This window comes from Oncorhynchus tshawytscha, unplaced genomic scaffold (genome assembly GCF_018296145.1).
Source record: "Oncorhynchus tshawytscha isolate Ot180627B unplaced genomic scaffold, Otsh_v2.0 Un_contig_903_pilon_pilon, whole genome shotgun sequence".
Taxonomy (NCBI): domain Eukaryota; kingdom Metazoa; phylum Chordata; class Actinopteri; order Salmoniformes; family Salmonidae; genus Oncorhynchus; species Oncorhynchus tshawytscha.
The window spans coordinates 79,260-94,576 of NW_024609587.1; the positions used below are offsets into that span (position 1 = coordinate 79,260).

The 15,317-nt window shown below is 44.0% G+C and overlaps 1 protein-coding gene across 1 annotated transcript in view; it reads left to right on the forward strand.

Moving 5' to 3' along the window:
* The window catches only part of LOC112225764 (voltage-dependent P/Q-type calcium channel subunit alpha-1A-like), a gene marked incomplete at both ends in the record, with an annotated part of 126,055 nt that overhangs the window by 70,845 nt on the left and 39,893 nt on the right, over nucleotides 1-15,317 (forward strand). The window contains 5 exon segments of the mRNA XM_042316080.1: nucleotides 2,838-2,954; nucleotides 10,294-10,359; nucleotides 10,533-10,630; nucleotides 10,721-10,871; nucleotides 12,465-12,592. Coding sequence (XP_042172014.1) covers nucleotides 2,838-2,954; nucleotides 10,294-10,359; nucleotides 10,533-10,630; nucleotides 10,721-10,871; nucleotides 12,465-12,592 — 560 coding nt within the window.

A 15,317-nucleotide genomic window follows, 5' to 3' on the forward strand; every position in this document is an offset into this window, starting at 1 on the left:
CTACTACTACTACTACTCATACTACTGCTACTACTACTACTACTACTCAAATCAAATCCAATTTAATTTATCACATGCGGCAGGTAGCCTCATGTGGGGGGCGGCAGGTAGCCTAGTGGTTAGAGCATTGGGCCAGTTACCGAAAGGTTGCAGTTAACCCACGGTTCCCGGGTAGGCCGTCATTGTAAATAATAATTTGTTCTTAACTGACTTGCCTAGTTAAATAAAGGTTACATAAATACAATTAAAATTAAAAACATGCACTGAATACCGTGAAATGCTAACTTACAAGCCCTTGACCAACAATGCAGTTCAAATAGAGTTAAGAAAATATTTACTAAATAAACTAAAGTTTAAAAAAATTTAAAAAGTAAAGAAAATTACATAACAATAAAGAGGCTATATACAGGGGGTACTGGTACCGAGTCAATGTGCTGGGGTACAGGTTAGTTGAGGTAATTATGAATGTTGCCCTGTTTAAAGGTCTTACTCAAATTAGCTGCGGAAAGTATGATCCCACAGTTGTCTGGAACATCTGGTGCTCTCAGTCATGCTTCAGTGTTGCTTAACTCAAAGCAAGCATAAAAGGCAATTAGCTCGTCTGGTAGGCTCGCGTAACTGGGCAGCTCGCGTCTGGGTTTCCCTTTGTAGTCTGTAATATTTTTCAAGCCCTGTCACATCCGATGAGCATCAGAGCCGGTGTAGTAGGATTCAATTTTGTACTTCCACTTTGCCTGTTTGATGGTTCGTTTGAGGGCATAGCGGGATTTCTTATAAGCGTCCGGATAAGTGTCCCACTCCTTGAAAGTGGGAGCTCTAGCCTTTAGCTCAGTGCGGATGTTGCCTGTAATCCTTGGCTTCTGGTTGGGAAATGTACGTACGGTCACTGTGGGGATGTCGTCGTCGATTCACTTATTGATGAAGCCGGAGACTAAGGTGGTGTACTCCTCAATGCCATTGGATGAATCCCGGAACATATTCCAGTCTGTGCTAGTAAAACAGTCCTGTAGCGTATCATCCGCATCATCTGACCACTTCCTTATTGAGCGAGTGACTGGTACTTCCTGCTTTAGTTTTTGCTTGTAAGCAGGAATCAGGAGGATAGAATTATGGTCAGATTTGCCAAATGGATGGTGAGGGAGAGCTTTCTATGCATCTTTGTCTGTGGAGTAAAGGTGGTCTAGAGTTTTTTTCCTCTGGTTGTACATTTAACATGCTGGTAGAAATTAGGTAAAACAGATTTAAATTTGCCTGCATTAAAGTCCCCGGCCACTGGATGAGCATTTTCTTTTTTGCTTATGGCCTTATACAGCTCGTTGAGTGCGGTCTTAGTGCCAGCATCAGTTTGTGATGGTAAATAGACGGCTACGAATAATATAGATGAGAACTCTCTTGGTAGACAGTGTGGTCTACTGCTTATCATGAGGTATTCTATCTCAGGCGTGCACTACCTTGAGACTTCTTTAATATTAGACATCGCGCACCAGCAGTTATTGACAAGTATACACCTCTGCCCCTCGTCTTACCAGACGTAGCTGCTCTGTCCTGCCGATGCATGGAGAAGCCATCCAGCTCTATATTATACGTTTCGTCATTCAGCCACGCCTCGGTGAAACATAAGATATTACAGTTTTAATGTGCCGTTGGTAGGATAGTCTTAATCTTAGATTGTCCCGTTGTTTTCCAATGATTTCATGCTGACCAATAATATGGAGGGTAGCGGTGGTTTATCTACTCTTCGGCAAATTCTTAAAAGGCACCCTGCCCTCCTCCCCCTTTTCTCCGTCTTTTCTTCACACTGATGACGGGGATTTGGGCCTTGTCTTGACAAAGCAGAACAAATCTTTCTTCAGTTCGAGGTGAGTAATCGTTGTACTGATGTCTAGAAGCTCTTTTCTGTTATTAGAGACGGTAGCAGCAAATTATGTACAAAATGAGTTACAAACAATGAGAAAAAAACAAACAAAATAGCACAGTTGATTAGGAGCCATCCCCTCCTGCGCCATTATATCTGAGCATTGTGGGGTCCTACTACTACTACAAACTACTGCTATTTCTACTACCACTACTACCAGCTACAAACTACTTTGACTACTACTACCACTACTACCAACTACTACTGCTACTTCAAGCTACTACTACTACTAATACTAGTACTACTACTACTATTACTACAATCTACTACTACTACCAGTACTACCAACTATTACTACTACTTCAAGCTACTACTACTACTACTAATACTAGTACTACTACTACCACCACTACAACCAACTACTACTACTACTACAAACTAGTACTACTACTACTTTGTACCTACTGCTACTACTTACTGCCCCAATTGGGTGACAATGGTTAGGTTTTGAAAACATGATTTTCCTTTCCCCTGTATTGATTCCCTTCTTCTAACTCCTTGGATATGCCCGAGCCTGTTACAAGCCTTGCATTTTTTTGGTTTGGTTTGCATTTGATTCCAGTTCTGTTTGGTTGCTTTTCTGTTGGTTTTGAATCCTCCTCAGTTTGGTTTTGAACTTTTCCCCTGCTTTTATGGTTTGTTTTAGGACAGGAAATAGTTATCTAACATTGCATGGCAAGTGATAAGCTTCTCCTCTCTACCCTGTACCTCCTTTTCTCCACACTTCTCTCCCTCTATTTGTCCCTGCCTCTATCTTTCCATGCCTCTCTTCCCCCTTTTTCCATCTCTCCTTCTTTCTACCCCTCACCCCTCCCATTTCTCTCTTTCTATCTCTATTTCTCTCTCTCTCTCTCTCTCTCTCTCTCTCTCTCTCTCTCTCTCTCTCTTACTCTTGTGTCTGGTCATACTGTGGGTGTTGTAGAATAACTTCATCAACTTGAGTTTCCTGAGACTGTTCAGGGCTGCCAGGCTCATCAAACTGCTCCGGCAAGGAGAGACCATCCGCATCCTGCTCTGGACCTTTGTTCAATCCTTCAAGGTAATGCCACACACACACACACACACACACACACACACACACACACACACACACACACACACACACACACACACACACACACACACACACACACACACACACACACACACAGAGAGAGAGAGATAAGCTTTGTGGGGACCTATGAGAATACACCCACACAGACCCTAGTAGTAGCATTGTGGAGACCTATGACAGAATACACACACAAAACCAGAGGTGTGGACTCGAGTCACGTGACATGAATTCGAGTCAGGTTTAAGTCACAGATTTGAGGACTTGAGAGTCAACTTCATAGAAAATAAAACAACTTGAGACTTGACTTCGACTTGGAGCCTCAAGACTTAGACTTGAGACTGATGACTTATCTGGCCAGGTTTTGTAACGTTTGGTCACTTGTTTTGTGTCACTCATTCAGTATCACACTTGCAAACAACAACAAAAAGATTTGCTAGTGAAATGCTCACTCGTCCATCTGATTGGACCAGCAAACCATCAATCAACACAGGTTGTGTGAGCTATAGTAGCACACTGAGAAGGTTTTTGGGGTGAGTGTGAAACTGAATTGGAAAAATACATAAAAATTACAGACTACCGTTTGTATTTTATATTCATACCCTTGGTTATTCGAACTGGTCACTATCCTAAGCCTACGGCGTTGCACCAAATGATTGTAATCTGTGCTTCAGTTCCCAAAAATTGAGCGTCCTGACTGTTAACCAAAGACCAGTCATCAGCATTGCGCTCAAAGGCAGGCGCACATATCCAGATTAGTGACCAGAAAGAAAGAACTTAATTTTCCTTCCTACATTAATCAATCTGCTACAGGCTCATCTTTGAAAAATGAAGGAGAGCCGCACGCACAACCTAGGAGCTCAGATGCAAAAACATTTATTTGTATTTTTTTATGTCCAACGTTTCGACAGACAAGCTTTCTTCATCAGGGTACTGACTCATCTTTGCCAGAACAATAGGCTGATCATTTCATTGATAATTTTCATATTTCAGATAGGCCAAGTTTAGGTGGATTATATAGTTGAAGTCGGAAGTTTACATACACCTTATCCAATTACATTTAAACTCAGTTTTTCACAATTCCTATTTAATCCTAGTAATCATTCCCTGTCTTAGGTCAGTTAGGATCACCACTTTATTTTAAGAATGTGAAATGCCAGAATAATAGTAGAGAATGATTTATTTCAGCTTTTATTTCTTTCATCACATTCCCAGTCGGTTTACATACACTCAATTAGTATTTGGTCGCATTGCATTTAAATAGTTTAACTTGGGTCAAATGTTTCAGGTAGCTTTCCACAAGCTTCGCACAATAAGTTGGGTGAATTTTGGCCCATTCCTCCTGACAGAGCTGGTGTAACTGAGTCAGGTTTGTAGGCCTCTTTGCTCGCACACACTTTTGCAGTTCTGCCCACAAATTTTCTATGGGATTGAGGTCAGGGTTTGTGATGGCCACTCTAAAACCTTGACTTTGTTGTCCTTAAGCCATTTTGCCACAACTTTGGAAGTATGCTTGGGGTCATTGTCCATTTGGAGACCCATTTGAGACCAAGCTTTAACTTCCTGACTGATGTCTTGAGATGTTGCTTCAATATATCCACATAATCTCCCTCCCTCATGATGCCACCTATTTTGTGAAGTGCACCAGTCCCTTTTGTAGCAAAGCACACTCACAATATGATGCTGCCACCCCCATGCTTCACGGTTAGGATTGTGTTCTTCAGCTTGCAAGCCTCCACCTTTTTCCTCCAAACATAACGATGGTCATTATGTCCAAACAGTTCTATTTTTGTTTCATCAGACCAGAGGACATTTCTCCAAAAAGTACTATCTTTGTCCCCATGTGCAGTTGCAAACCGTAGTCTGGCTTTTTTTATGGCGGTTTTGGAGCATGTGTCACGCCCTGACCGTTTGCTTTGTATGTTTATATGTTTTGTTTGGTCAGGGTGTGATCTGAGTGTGTATTCTATGCTGTATGTCTAGTTTGTCTGTTTCTGTGTTTGGCCTGATATGGTTCTCAATCAGAGGCAGGTGTTAGTCATTGTCTCTGATTGGGAACCATATTTAGGTAGCCTGTTTTGTCATTGTGGGTGGTGGGTGATTGTCTATGTTAGTTGTGTGTGTCAGCACAGTTCTTACTATAGCGTCACGGTCGTTGTTCATGTATTGTTTTGTTCAGTTTACTTCGTGTTTTCGTCATCCATTAAAATGATGCATTCACACCACGCTGCACTTTGGTCCGCTTCTTACGACGATCGTGACAGAATCACCCACCACAAAAGGACCAAGTGGCGTGGTAACGGGCAGCAGCAGTGGCCGAAATTTCAGGACTCCTGGACATGGGAGGAGATTTTAAACGGAGAAGGACCCTGGGCAGAGGCTGGGGAATATCGCCGCCCCAAAGCAGAGCTGGAGGCAGCGAAACCTGAGCGGCGGCAATATGAGGAGGCAGCACGGCAGCGCAACAGGTACGAGAGGCAGCCCCCCAAATTGTTTTAGGGGGAGCACACGGGGAGTGTGGCTAAGCCAGGTAGCAAACCTGAGCTCACTCCTCGTGCTTATTATAAGCAGCGCGTTACTGGTCAGGCACCGTGTTATGCGGTTAAGCGCATGGTGTCGCCAGTACGTGCCCATAGTCCGGTGCGCTATAGGGCAGCCCCCCGAAAGTGTCATGCGAGGGTGGGCATCCAGCCAGGGCGTATGGTGCCTGCTCAGCGTGTCTGGTCGCCGGTACGCCGTTTCGATCCAGGGTATCCTGGGCCGGCTCTGCGTACTGTGTCTCCGGGGTGCTGGGAGGGTGCAGTGCGTCCTATGCCTGCGCTCCGCTTGTGCCGGGCAAATGTGGGAGTGGAGCCTAAGGGACAGGTGCGCGTAGGAGGCACTAGATCTCCAGTGCTTACTCACAGCCCGGTTCAACCTGTGCCTGCACTCTGGAGGGTCCGGGCTAGAGTAGTTATCCAGCCTGGGGGAGTGGTGCCAAGGCTGTGCACCAGAGCTCCCGTGCCCCCCCCACAGCCCAGTCCTTCAGGTGCCTCCTCCTAACACCAAGCCTCCTGGAGGTCTCCCCAGCCTGGTGGGTCCTGTGGCAGCCCCACGCACCAGGCTGTCTCTCTGTCTCCTCCCTACAGGGGCTCCCGTCTGTCCAGCGCCGCCTGAGCCGCCCGTCTCTCCAGTGCTGCCAGAGCCTTCCTCCTGTCCTGAGCTGCTAGAGTCTCCCGTCTGTCCTGAGCTGCTAGTCTCCCGTCTGTCTGGAGCTGCTAGAGTCTCCCGTCTGTCTGGAGCTGCTAGCGCTGCCAGTCTGTCCTGAGCCATCAGTCAGCCAGGAGCTGCAAGAGCCGTCAGTCAGCCAGGAGCTGCCAGAGCCGTCAGTCAGCCAGGAGCTGCCAGAGCCGCCAGCCAGCCAGGAGCTGCCAGAGCCGCCAGCCAGCCAGGAGCTGCCAGAGCCGCCAGCCAACCAGGAGCTGCCAGAGCCGCCAGCCAGTCAGGAGCTGCCAGGAGCCGCCAGAGCCGCCAGCCAGCCAGGAGCCGCCAGAGCCGCCAGCCAGCCAGGAGCCGCCAGAGCCGCCAGCCAGCCAGGAGCCACCAGAGCCGCCAGCCAGCCAGGAGCCGCCAGAGCCGTCAGCCAGCCAGGAGCCGCCAGAACCGTCAGCCAGTCCTGAGCTGCCCCTCAGTCCGGAGCTGCCCCTCAGTCCGAAGCTGCCCCTCAGTCCGGAGCTGCCCCTCAGTCCGGAGCTGCCCCTCAGTCCAGTGGGGCCCTTTAGTAGGGTTGCCAGTCCTAGGTTGGCGGCGAAGGTCGCCGTTCCCAGGGGGCCACAGAAGCGGACTAAGACAATAGGTTCAGGTTTTGCGGCCGGAGTCCGCACCTTGGGGGTGGTACTGTCACGCCCTGACCATAGTTTGCTTTGTATGTTTATAGGTTTTGTTTGGTCAGGGTGTGATCTGAGTGGGCATTCTATGTTGTATGTCTAGTTTGTCTGTTTGTCTGTTTCTGTGTTTGGCCTGATATGGTTCTCAATCAGAGGCAGGTGTTAGTCATTGTCTCTGATTGGGAACCATATTTAGGTAGCCTGTTTTGTCATTGTGGGTTGTGGGTGATTGTCTATGTGTAGTGTTTGTGTCAGCACGATTATTCATTTGGTATATAGCGTCACGGTCGTTGTTCATTTATTGTTTTGTTCAGTTTACTTCGTGTTTTTGTCATCCATTAAAATGATGCATTCACACCACGCTGCGCTTTGGTCCGCTTCTTACGACGATCGTGACAGCAGGGTCTTCTTCCTTGCTGGGTTATGTTGATGTAGGACTCATTTTACTGTGGATATAGATACTTTTGTACCTGTTTCCTCCAGCATCTTCACAAGGTCCTTTGCTGTTGTTCTGGGATTGATTTGCACTTTTTGCACCAAAGTAGGTTCATCTCTAGGAGACAGAATGCGTCTCCTTCCTGAGCGGTATGATGGCTGCATGGTCCCATGGTGTTTATACTTGCGTACAGATGAACGTGGTAACTTCAGGCGTTTTGAAATTGCTCCCAAGGATGGACCAGACTTGTGGAGGTCTACATTTTTTTTCTGAGGTCTTGGCTGATTTCTTATGATTTTCCCATGATGTCAAGCAAAGAGGCACTGAGTTTGAAGGTAGGCCTTGAAATACATCTCCAATTGACTCAAATGATGTCAATTAGCCTATCAGAAGTGTCTAAAGCCAAGACATAATTGTATGGAATGTTCCAAGCTGTTTAAAGTCACAAAAAGTCACTCAGTGTATGTAAAGTCACTCAGTGTATGTAAAGTCACTCAGTGTATGTAAACTTCTGACCCACTGGAATTGTGATACAGTGAATTGTAAGTGAAATAATCTGTATGCAAACAATTGCTGGAAAAATTCCTTGTGTCATGCACAAAGTAGATCTCCTAACCTATAGTTTGTTAACAAGATATTTTTGTAGTAGTTTAAAAACAAGTTTTAATGACTCCAACCTAAATGTATGTAAACTTCTGACTTCAACTGTATATGTCTAAAGATAGATGTAACATCGCACTATCTTCAATACTTATGGGATGAAGATATAATGTATTCTGACAAATTAATTACGATATTTGTGAGGAAAAAAGGCTACAGACAGATCATGCTCTCCATCCGATCCTGCAAGCCTCTCTGCATACATGTAGACCGTATGATCCTGCCTGCTCTGGACTCCAGACTCCAGTGACCTGATATCCCTCGTTGATATTGACTGTAAACATGAATGTAAACAACATTAAAGTGTAAATCTCAGTTTATTTCTGTATCTTGCGTTTTGAAAATGAATCACCTGTGACCGTGTGCATGTGTGTACCTGGGGGGTCGCAAGCTTTGAACCACTCCTTTTTGGGAGTCGTGGGTCAAAAAGAGAACTGGTCACTGAATGGTTTGATGAACTAGCGAAAGGATTGCCGGCTTGCTGTACAGCTATATCATCTGTAGTACAGCTATATCATCTGCTGTACAGCTATATCATCTGCTGTACAGCTATATCATCTGTAGTACAGCTATATCATCTGCTGTACAGCTATATCATCTACTGTACAGCTATATCATCTACTGTACAGATATCTAATGTACAGCTATATCATCTGTTGTACAGCCATATCATCTGCTGTACAGCTATATCATCTGTTGTACAGCTATATCATCTGCTGTACAGCTATATCATCTACTGTACAGCTATATCATCTACTGTACAGCTATATCATCTACTGTACAGCTATATCATCTGTTGTACAGCTATATCATCTGTTGTACAGCTATATCATATGTTGTACAGCTATATCATATGTTGTACAGCTATATCATCTACTGTACAGCTATCTACTGTACAGCTATATCATCTGTTATACATCTATATCATCTGTTGTACAGCTATATCATCTGTTGTACAGCCATATCATCTACTGTACAGCCGTACAGTATTATTATGCAATCAAAATGTTGTAGACAAAATAAGGAAAAGAGATGTCTGGTAGCCACAAGATTTTGTGACCTTGGGAGTATAAGGCTCTATCTGCACTAAGCAAAGTTCTGAGATATTGAGCATCAGTTTTTACTTGTGCTCCCTCTCCGGCCTCTAGGTCACCAGGCTGCTCGTTAGGGAGCACACCTGCCACCAGCGTTAGGCGCATAATGACACTCACCTGGACTCCATCACCTTCTTGATTACCTGCTCTATATAAGTCACTCCCTTTGGTTCCTTCCCCAGTCATCATTGTTTCTGTTCCCGGTTCATGTCTGTGCACTGCTTTGTTCATTTATTAATTACATGTATTCACTCCCTTTGGTTCCTTCCCCAGTCATCATAGTTTCTGTTCCCGGTTCATGTCTGTGCACTGCTTTGTTCATTTATTAATTACATGTATTCACTCCCTTTGGTTCCTTCCCCAGTCATCATTGTTTCTGTTCCCGGTTCATGTCTGTGCACTGCTTTGTTCATTTATTAATTACATGTAGTCACTCCCTTTGGTTCCTTCCCCAGTCATCATTGTTTCTGTTCCCGGTTCATGTCTGTGCACTGCTTTGTTCATTTATTAATTACATGTATTCACTCCCTGAACTTGCTTCCCGACTCTCATACATCGCTCCATCCGAAGTGTTTTGTAGTGAGTTCTTTTTAGGGGCGTGCATTAGAAGATAAGCTTATGGTTCTGAAATGTTAATGTATGTTCAGCCATAAGGTTCTTTTTGACACTTCTAAATTAGACATATTCAGTTCTTACGACTGTAGCTATTTGAATACATAAATGATATAATTTGTATTTTACCAAAATAGTCAGAACACATCAAATACATTAAGACATACATTATGATCATTAGACAAATGACTGTCATCACTGAACAACGATGTGACCTCACAGAATTGTATAGTTTACATGTTTTCACTTAAAATGTACTTTTTCAAAAATATACAAACATATGAAGAACCATCTAAAGATCTATTATATGTGACTAACTCATTTCTGACATGTCAGATAGAACCTTATAGTTCCAAGGCCAGGATTTGTAGTTGGAATAAGTCATTGCATGTATAGATTTGTTTACCTGACTTGTGACTCGACTCGACTTTCCCTTAGAATGCACGACTTGGACTGGACCCGAGACTCGACCTGTTCTTTCTGGGACTCGACTTAAGACATGGAACTTGGGACTTGAGACTTGCTCATGACTCGAATAATAGTGACTTGGGCCCACCTCTGCAAAAAACCCACTTAGGTCCCCACAATGCTGCTATGACAGAATACACACACACACACACACACACTGAATAGTACTCCAGCTCTTTATGTCTGTTTAGGCGCTGCCGTACGTGTGCCTGCTTATCGGCATGCTGTTCTTCATCTATGCCATCATCGGGATGCAGGTGAGTAGAGACACGAAGAAAAACAAGTCAAAATGAATGGTCATTTTTACAGATCAACATGAACTTTATAAAAAGCACCCAGGGAAAGTGACACTTGCCTGCCATAGGGACGTGTGTGAGGTTGTGCATTCTCCCATATTACCTAGAATGTTGACACTTTGTTGTTTTGTCAGCTGTTTGGGAACATAGGGATGGAGGAGGAGGAAGGGAGCGCCATCAACGAACACAACAACTTCAGGACTTTCTTCCAAGCTCTCATGCTGCTCTTCAGGTGTGTGTGTGCGTGCATGTTTACATTTGTGCGTGCCTGTGTGTACAGTACATGCATACGTGTGTCTCCAACGCGTGTGTATTTGTATAGGAGTGCCACGGGCGAGGCGTGGCATGACATCATGCTGTCGTGTCTTGGAGGGAAGCTCTGTGATCCTCTGGCAGGGAACACTGAACCAGAGTGTGGCAGCCAGTTTGCCTACCTCTACTTTGTGTCCTTCATCTTCTTCTGCTCCTTTCTGGTGAGAAGCACTAGCTGTCTGTCTTTCTCTATTCCCCTTTTAGTCATATTTTCCCCCTTAGTGTCGGTTATAGGATTGCAAAATTCCCTAAATCCTAGTTGGAGGATTCTCGGAATCAGGAGGGAAAAAGTAGGAACTCCAGAATAGTCCAACCACACTGCAAAACCGGATAGGTTCTGGCTACTCAAAAATTTTTAGGAAACCGATTAACTAAAAAAGTGAAGTTAAGAAAGTTCAATAGCTGAAGTTAGCAGTACTACCTTCATATGTGTAATTTTTTTGTAAGGTATTCTTAAATGTAACGCTCCCACTAAGCCATGCCTCCAATAATTTCCCAGTGTGCCTTGCCTTTTCGAGTGAATTGTAGAGTTACCACCCATGAATGTATTTGTTACTGTAATGACAGAGACATGGTTGTTGAATTCGTTAATTTTCAAGCCTTTGGTCTTCACCAAGAGAGTTCCTAGGCAAATATTATCATTATTATTGAACCATGACATGTATCATAAGGCCTTATACAGTGGCCTGAAACTCTTAGTTTACAGGCCACATCAGTCATGCAAGTAGGTTTGCAAAATTCCACAAACTTTCCCCAAAAAGTTTCCAGTAATCCAAAAATGTGCAACCCTAACTGTAAATCACATTATGCTGTCTTGCAAAGTGATGTGTAATTCCTATTGGGATTTAGTCAGCGTTAGACTATCCAACAGTTGAAATGTGAATTCACCCACAACCTGCATTCATATTGACTGCCAGGGTTAAGAACTGTTATGACTTCTATGAATGGTGAGTGGAGGAGTCAAGCGCAGAGAGCAGGTAATTCCGTACGTGGATCTTTTATTCCAAAGACAGCGGAGACACGGACATGCAAAACACAAAGGCGCATGAAACAACCCGTCCAAAATAAACAGGACTAAAACTGTCCGGAAAAATAGAGATCACACTAATACACCAATAAACAGAGAACAAGCCCGCACAAATACCCAGTGGGCCTAGTGCCCTTAAATAGCCTACAAACAAAACTAACTCAAAACAGGTGTACCCAATTAGACCCAACTAACAGAAACAAAAGAAAAGGGAATCGATGGCAGCTAATAGGCCGGCGACGACCGCCGAGCGCAGCACGAACAGGAAGAGGCACCATCTTCGGCGAGATTCGTGACAAGAACAGTGCAACAAGTGCAAAAATGAAGTGATTGGATTAGAAACAATTATATTTATATTTTTGTAGCATAACATTTAATCAATCAATCACTCAATGTACATGCAAAAACACAGATATTAAAAACAATTCCAAAAAATCTAACTGCAGTAGAGCATGCTGGGGAAAATGTTAATTTGTTATCATATTTTTAAAACATTTAGTTGGTGTGACTTCTAATTTACTTTTGAGTCAGTACCACATAAACATGTTAAGTAATAATGACTTTTTAATAAGTACAACTTAGTATTTGAGTTAAAAATGCCTTGAGGTTTACAGTGCAGGATTTCCCGAAAACCAGGGAATTTATTTTGCAACCCTAGTCTGTTATAAGTGCACACTTGCTTGGCTGACATAATACTGTGTAATAATGTGGCTGTTTGTGTTTTTAGATGCTGAATCTGTTCGTGGCTGTCATCATGGACAACTTTGAGTACCTGACCAGAGACTCCTCCATCCTCGGCCCACATCATCTAGACGAGTATGTCAGGATATGGGCTGAATATGACCAAGCAGCTTGGTGAGTGACACACATGAACACATCACATAGAAACACACACACACAAACTCATGCTGTATATATATTTTTATATATATATATATATATATATATATATATATATATATATATATATACACACATATATACACACATATCTTACACATGTGACGCATCACATCAGCACCTCATGATAAACACTCATATACTGAACATTTATAATCTGAGAGATTTAAAAACATACAAACACACATACACACACGATGCCAATGGTTTCTTGTTGTTTTAATGTGTTTACTTTTTCAGAGGTAGACATCACCTCTCATGTCTGTGTATCTCTGAGCGTTAACTCCTCCTGGACTGTGTACAGTAGCATTGTATAACTTACTGGTGTAACCTAAACACTTCTAACGTGTCCTCAGGCTAGGCTCTAGTTCAACCCTGGCACTAGATCTCATTAGCCTGTGGTAAAACTGATCTAAGTCCAGTCTTTGGGAACATCAGATGAAAAGAGTGGGAGTCTGGGAGCTGTACAGTAACCATGAAGTAAATTAATCCACAGTTATAAAGGACAAGAGTCATAAAGGATATAAAGGCCAAGTCTCCTGTAGTTGAACTGATCCCAAATCAGTCTAAAGAATCCACACAAGACAGCAGCTGTAGGTGGGATCATGGATCTGAGCAGTAACCTTCTCAGTGATCCAGTTATCCCTCCCTCCCTGTGCCCTCTCCCTCTCTGTGTGTGGTTCAGACCCCCACCCCACCTCCACCCCCTCTGGAATCTGCATACTGCCAAAACTTACTGTGGCAACAAACCTCCCCTTTACTGTACTGTATATTCAACCCCCGTGGAACCTGAAACACGCTAAGTTTCCTAGTATCTGTATTCCAGTGCCTGTTATCCTTCTGCTGTCCTGTAGTCTGCAATTTAGAGGGAGAGAAGAAGAGAAGAAGAGGAGGGAGAGAGATTGAGGGAAGGAGGTAGAGACACAGTAGTGGGGGAAGGGAAATTGAGAGAGAGAATGAGAACGACTGAGATGGGCAGGAATATCAAAGTAATCAGAATTAAAAGGTCTTGGTAACATGGTGAATTGAGATAAAGACAGGCATGGAAGAAAACAAGGAGGATTATCTGGAGAGAAGCGAGGGAGGGAGGGAAGGAGGGAGGTAGGGAGGGAAGGAGGGGGGGGGGAACAGAAAATCTATGGGGAGATGGGCCTCTGTATGACAAGTGGCTATTACACATTAGGCCATTTAGCATTCACATGCATTTCTAGTTAATGATCTATTCCTTAATTATACTCCACACACAACCAATTACTGGCACACACCACTGCTGGCAGAGAGGGGGAAGGGAATGAATGAGGGGAATGAGAGAGAGATGGGGATGGGTTCTATTAGGAAGAGGAATTGAGAGAGAGACATGGGGATGGGTATTGTTAGGAAGAGGAATTGAGAGAGACATATATAGGATGGGTTCTATTAGGAAGAGGAATTGAGAGAGATGGGGATGGGTTGTATTAGGAAGAGGAATTGAGAGAGACATATATAGGATGGGTTCTATTAGGAAGAGGAATTGAGAGAGATGGGGATGGGTTGTATTAGGAAGAGGAATTGAGAGAGATGGGGATGGGTTGTATTAGGAAGAGGAATTGAGAGAGACATATATAGGATGGGTTCTATTAGGAAGAGGAATTGAGAGAGAGACGGGGGATGGGTTCTATTAGGAAGAGGAATTGAGAGCGACGGGGATGAGTTGTATTAGGAAGAGGAATTGAGAGCGACGGGGATGGGTTGTATTAGGAAGAGGAATTGAGAGAGACATATAGGATGGGTTCTATTAGGAAGAGGAATTGAGAGCGACGGGGATGGGTTCTATTAGGAAGAGGAATTGAGAGAGACATATAGGATGGGTTCTATTAGGAAGAGGAATTGAGAGAGACGGGGATGGGTTCTATTAGGAAGAGGAATTGAGAGAAACGGGGATGGGTTCTATTAGGAAGAGGAATTGAGAGAGACATATATAGGATGGGTTCTATTAGGAAGAGGAATTGAGAGAGACATATATAGGATGGGTTCTATTAGGAAGAGGAATTGAGAGCGACGGGGATGGGTTCTATTAGGAAGAGGAATTGAGAGAGACATATAGGATGGGTTCTATTAGGAAGAGGAATTGAGAGAGACGGGGATGGGTTCTATTAGGAAGAGGAATTGAGAGAAACGGGGATGGGTTCTATTAGGAAGAGGAATTGAGAGAGACGGGGATGGGTTCTATTTGGAAGAGGAATTGAGAGTGACGGGGATGGGTTCTATTAGGAAGAGGAATTGAGAGAGACATATATAGGATGGGTTCTATTAGGAAGAGGAATTGAGAGAGACGGGGATGGGTTCTATTTGTAAGAGGAATTGAGAGCGACGGGGATGAGTTGTATTAGGAAGAGGAATTGAGAGCGACGGGGATGTGTTGTATTAGGAAGAGGAATTGAGAGCGACGGGGATGTGTTGTATTAGGAAGAGGAATTGAGAGCGACGGGGATGTGTTGTATTAGGAAGAGGAATTGAGAGCGACGGGGATGGGTTCTATTAGGAAGAGGAATTGAGAGCGACGGGGATGGGTTCTATTAGGAAGAGGAATTGAGAGCGACGGGGATGGGTTCTATTAGGAAGAGGAATTGAGAGCGACGGGGATGGGTTCTATTAGGAAGAGGAATTGAGAGCGACGGGGATGTGTTGTATTAGGAAGAGG